This window comes from Sceloporus undulatus, chromosome 6 (genome assembly GCF_019175285.1).
Source record: "Sceloporus undulatus isolate JIND9_A2432 ecotype Alabama chromosome 6, SceUnd_v1.1, whole genome shotgun sequence".
NCBI lineage: Eukaryota > Metazoa > Chordata > Lepidosauria > Squamata > Phrynosomatidae > Sceloporus > Sceloporus undulatus.
Genome location: NC_056527.1, coordinates 149,122,010 through 149,128,009, shown reverse-complemented (window position 1 = coordinate 149,128,009; position 6,000 = coordinate 149,122,010). Strand labels below are relative to the sequence as shown.

Below are 6,000 nucleotides of genomic sequence, written 5' to 3'. Positions count from 1 at the left end.
AAGGGGTGGCTGCAGACTACCCCCAAATATCCTAAAGGCATCAGATCCTATCTGGTCTTAGAGGCTAAACAGAATTGGGCCTGGTTAGTATTTCAAAGAGAGACCGCCAAGGAGTGCTGGGTGCTATAGCTTGTATTTTAGGGGGAAATAGTGACAAACTACCACTGAGAAAACCCCATGAAATTGATAAGCGGATATACAACTTGGAGGCAGATACATGCACACAGAGGTTGCACTGGACATGCAATTGCTCTTCTGATGCTTGTGTGAATGCTCCGCTATGAATCTTGGCTTCCAGGGACAAAAGAATTTTCGCACTTCAGGACTTATTCCACACAAAATTTTCAGGTGGCTGTTTTGTGCAAAAAACTCCCAGCATTTTCTGCCCAAGAAACAGCATTACTTGTACATAAAATAACATTTCTCTGCAGATATGTGCTCTTTGCTCTGCAGGAAATCTTTTCTGTGCAAAACAAACACATACGAATTTTGCGTAGAATAAGGCTCAAACTGCAAATAGTCTTTGAAAACGGCAACTTTTGCTGCGAGAAGAAAATTGATGAAGAGTCATATCCCTACATTGTATTTTTGTTTACATCAGGTGATGATACTGAAAAGCTGTGTGTTTTGAAAAAGCAAGAAGTCTGGGCTGACACAGAAAACCCTTGAACCTGTCACTTTTTGGAGTTGTAGATAAATTTCTGCAGGCATTTGAAAGGAGGCCAAGATTTTTTTAGTAATATCATCAGCTGCATTTCTCAAGAGCTTTCATGCATAGTAAAATGGAGACGGTCCCTGTTCCTTTAATGGAAGAGGTGGTTTGAATGTTGGACTATGACTCTGGAGACCTGAGTTTGATTCCCAGCTTAACCGTGAAACCCACTGGGTGACCTTGGGCAAGTCACACTCTCTCAGCCTCAGAGGATAGCAATGGCAAACCCCCTCTGAACAAAACTAGCCAAGAAAACCCCATGATAGGTTTGCCTTAGGGTTGCTATAAATCAGAAACGACTTGAAGTCACACAGCAACATCAACACAAGACAAAATGTGCAACAGCTGTTGCCTGTCGCACAACCAGATAAGAAACAACAGTGCTGAAATTCTTTTTTGCAAACAATCATTAAATGTATAGGAACACTCTCCAGGTTTCAAGACAAAACTACAGCTGACGCAAATAGACTAAATGGCCCATTGTCTCCAAATAATAGAGAGTTTTCTACTGTTGGTTGGTATTACCAGCAGACAACTGCTTTATTTATTTTATTTGTGTCAGATGTGAAAGGATTTGCTTTAATGTGGTGACACAGGCGTCTTGGCGTATCTTTTCTGCCCTCCTCTGTTTCACCGCCTCCCCATTTGGTTGCTTTCATTTCCAGTATAACTTACTATATGGTCAGACAGGCCTCTTTAGGGGCTGGTTTGTTTTCCACAACTCTGTGAAACATTCCTGGCATGGTGTCACCTGTGCAATCCTTTGCAATTCAAACCTTGGGCTGCATCCCAGACTAGTAAAGTTGCCCTTTTGCTAGCAAAGAGCCCAACAACAAGAGCAACCACATTTATTTATAGCCCTTTTCACCAAAGGGGGGAACATCAGATGTATATAATCAAGAATGAAACAATAAATTTTGACACAAATATATGACTTGGGTTGTGAATGGAGATGTGCAGCCCACTTAAACCAGTGAAAATGTTGACCTGTTTCTCTTTGGCTGGGCAACTGGACGCACTTTCAGCAAATGCTTGCAGATGCCAATTCAACAAAATGATATTCCGGCATAATTCACAAAAGACCTCGAGTGGGTTGGGTTTTAGATGTGCTTTGGAAACGCTGAAAGCACCTTAAACAAATTATTACTTTAATGTTGTGACTTCTCTAAGCAGGAAAAATTAATTTACACCAAAATATTGATGCCATTAATAATGTTGTAGTTATCTTGGTCATCGAAAGGTATACTTAGCTGTGACTATCACCAGTGTGAAGATGTTGTTGTTCTTGTTTATCAAGTGTGGATCCTCATTCAGGAGCTTCGAGAGCAAGAGCCGTCTTAGTCTGTTGAAGCAATAACACAGAAAACTTAAAGGGTCATACAGTATTATAGTACTGTATGAAGTTTCAGAGAGTCAGGATGGTGTCATGGTTTGAGCATTGCACTATTACTTTGGAGACCAGGGTTTGAATCCCAGCTTGGGCATGAAACCTACTGGTGACTTTGGGCAAGTCACACTCTCTCAGCCTCAGAGGATGGCAATGGCAAACCCCTTCGGAAGAAGCCTGCCAAGCAAAGCCTATTATAGGTTCAACTTAGGTTTGCCATAAGTCAGAAATGACTTGAAGGCATGCAGCGACAAGAAAAGAACTTTCATGGGCTGCAACCCACTTTATATTCCACAGTTTTGGGCACATGTATATATATACACTCTACTCTATATATCCCTGAAATACTGGATAACACTTCAAAAATCTGATGAAACTAGACAATGAAAGCTCATCCTTTAATAAATGTGTTGGTCTTGAAAGTACCATGAGATTATTTTATTAAGGAGTGTTGTTTTACCATACCAAAAAAAAAAAAAAGATATTTTTTGTAATGTGCTCTGCAGCCAGAGAAGGAATGCGTCCAAAAGATAACAAAAGCTTAACAACAAAGGTGTGCCTTAGGTCATCTTGGGCAGAACAACATGTGCCAGGGTTTTCAAAGGGAACTTTGCATTGTCACGGCCGGAGGAAAAGGCAGCCTCTTTCTGCAAGGCTATATTTTCTCTTGCATAACAGGAGCCAAAGACTGATCTTGAATTTCTTGCCTTCTCTTGAGTCATACAGGGAAAAAGGAAAAAAGGGAAAAAAGAAATTCATTAGCCCAGGGAAATGTGCAAATGAGGGCCTTTTTGTTTTGATTGGCCTGGCTGGAGCCAATGGGTTGCTTCCTTTCGTTTAACTTGCCGTTCGGCTCCTGCCAAGCTCAAGCTCACCGACACATCGCTCGGCTGTGCATTTGCGGCTCTTCTCAGTGGCTCTCTCCAGCGGTTGCAGAAGCAGCTGCTTTCACAACAGCAGCAGCAGCAGCAGCAGCAGATGAAATCTCCCTGGTTTGCTTGCTAACCTGATCAACCCAGGATGCAGCGCCTGCTCCGTCACATCACAGCCAGATGTTCAGCAAAAACCCACCCGTTGGGGCTCTGAAACAATCCCGAGTGCCATAAGAAGTCCGGTCTTACTTTGCTGCCAGAATGCAATGGAAAGGTTGGAAGGCTGGCCGACTTCTTATCATGGACAGCCATCGTTGTGGTTGATGCTGTTTCCAACTCTGGACAGCGGATGTGTGTTGCTTTTGGCTTTCGCTGGATGCCTCTCATCTTGAGGGAGACAGATATTGGGCGTGACCCTGAAACACAAAGTGCTTTTTTCTTGGAGTTGAGAAACCAGAGATCATCGCTGCTCACGTGTAGAAGCCTATTTGGTTTTTATAGAGAGAGATAGATATATTTGAAAGTTCCCACACCAGATTGCCATTGATTTGATATACCTTGGGAGGTGTGTGAGGGAAAAAATGGCAACTGCTGCCTACTTTGCTGCCGAGTGCCTTGTCTCGATGTCCAGCCGTGTGATCATCCATAGTCCTGTTGGGGGACCATCTCCAAAATCTGGGGCCACCGTTTTTCCTTTGGTTGTTTCCAACCGAGATGAGAAATGTGAAGCGAAAGAGGCCGGGAGAGACAATGGAGGTGGGTCTTCTGTTTATGCCGTGGCCAGCATTTTGGCTGATCTCAACCAGCATGTTCCAAAACCTTCCTCGCTTCAGATAGAGAAACTGGAGATGGTTGGCCAAGTGGAGGCCCTAAACCCTTCCCTTTCCAGCGAAGAGGTTTTGGGTGAGGAAGACATTTTGCCGGCTGGCAAACGTGGCGGAGGCCAAGCAGCCACACCTTCCCGGCTGGCAGCAGTGAGTGAGCCAAGCCCCAGACAAAGGAGCAGGAAAGGCAGATGCCGGCCTGACCCCGAATTACCTCTGAAAAAGCACAAATGCCACTATGTGGGCTGCGAAAAGATTTACGGCAAGTCTTCCCATCTGAAAGCTCACCTCAGAACCCACACAGGTTAGTTACTGGCTGGCCTGAAGGCTTCTTGCTAACAAATTGGTGGTGGGATCAACCATGGTTTTGGAGTTGGCTGAGCTTTGGAGTTCATGCTTCCAGCACGGAGGTCCAGGACAGGATAAAGAGAGCTCCTGGGAACCCAAAAGCTTACCTTGTGTTCACACCTGTTGCTGCCATAACAGGTAGTTTAGCCAAGTGTGGGCTTCATGAACGCTGCCCTATATTTACTCTGCCCTGCCCTTTTCATCCCCTCGCCCTGCTTTCTCCTGCCCTTGTCTAACTTAGTGCCCTATTTTTCAAAAGTGCTGCTTTGACGTCTCCACTTCCTTGCCTTCAAGCCAGCAGGGCAACCTTTGCTGGGTTGTTCATGTGTGTGCATGTGTTTCAGTGAAATAGATATGTGTTTTGTCAGTATTTCATTTGCGTCTCCCAGCAATTCCTGTGATTGGGATATTTCGCTGGGATGAACCTCATGGGAGAATATTGTAAGTAGGAGCAGTCTCTTGAAAGACAGCCTAGCAATGGGATCAAAAGAGGCAAAGGGTTGTGTTACCCTTCCTGTAAGTGGAAGAAGATACCAGAAGGCACTTGAGGCCACAAGCAAAGTGTAAGACATGATTGTTTTCAATTGTTGTTTCTTTTCATACATGAGTTTTCGGAAATACATAGACAATTTTTAGAATTTTTCATTTTACAAATGATAGCCTCTTGAAAGACAACAGAGTGGCCATGCTGAGTCAGTCTCATGCCAGAAACTCATAATAGTGTGGCCACTTTATAACACTCACTAGAAATGGGGCTTATCTTTTCCATTTTTGCTCTTTTTTTTCACTTTATTGTTTAAATTTTAGCATAATAACATAATTATTTACATTAATAACCCATGTGTGTGTGTGTTACATATTGTTCTCTTAATACATAACATTTATAGTTTCCAATTTATCTTGAGTAATTGTTAAACACAATTTCCCATAATTATATATAATCCAATACATCAGATTTACATATACTGTTTTTTTTGCGACCCATAAATCATTCACTGCCATTTTTGCTCTTATCAAGAAAACTACTGGTCAAAGGGACAGGAAGCGATTGCCAATAGCTACCACTTTGTTTGCTTGTTTCCATTTCACGATGGGCGATTGATTGTTCAGTTTCGATGACCAGCAGCTGTTGCATCTACTTTATGCTAGATTTGTTTGTGTGAGTTATTCTGTCCAAGATTTCTGCTTGATGTCAGGATGGTCCTGGGCAAAATGTTCAAATGGCAATGCCCTCCCTGAATAAATTAACCTGACCTCCAACCCACCAGGGATTTCTCCTGTGCCAGTCCCCAGATGAAAGGCATGAGAGCTCATTCCAGCCAAGGCAAACTTATGCTGAATAATGATCTGTTGAATCTCACTGTTCTCCAAAATCTGCCACAGTTAACTTCTCCCCAAAGTTGCCACCGAGTGAAATTGCTGCTCTGCAGGAGGGCCAGTTCTGGCCCACCTTGCAATCCCCCTTCTCCTGCTTCCTTTTGCACCAACCTCCATCATTCAGGCTTTGCTTGGATTAGACCAGGGAAGAAATTCAGTAGTGTAAAAGTCATGCTTTCCAAAGGGCTCATATTATTTCTGTGAGGCATTGATCTCCCCCCATCCCAAACAGCAAGATATCTTGAACCCAACTGCTTTATTTAGCATTTAAGTCCTGTCGGTTTGGAAGGGCGTTCCTTCCAAATAAGCATTCTTTGCATCGCAGCTCCCTGCCGCCACCCACCCTTGCTGGAGTTTTCGTGTTCAAGGAAGAATATTTTTCCTCTCTCTTGCCATTTGAACTTGGCACAGGGTCCATGACTCACGCCCACTCGCGCTCTCTTGCCCAAACCTCTCCTTTGAAACGCAGAGACAAAAGGA

The 6,000-nt window shown here is 43.6% G+C and overlaps 1 protein-coding gene across 1 annotated transcript in view; it reads left to right on the top strand.

Annotated features, from left to right (window-relative positions):
• Positions 1 to 2,985: 2,985 nt before the first annotated feature.
• KLF13 (Kruppel like factor 13) overlaps positions 2,986 to 6,000 on the top strand; it is a 39,070-nt gene continuing 36,055 nt past the window's right edge. The window contains exon 1 of the mRNA XM_042475980.1: positions 2,986 to 4,099. Within this exon, the coding sequence (XP_042331914.1) occupies positions 3,553 to 4,099 (547 nt within the window). The 5' untranslated portion in view covers positions 2,986 to 3,552. The remainder of the gene's footprint in view (positions 4,100 to 6,000) is intronic.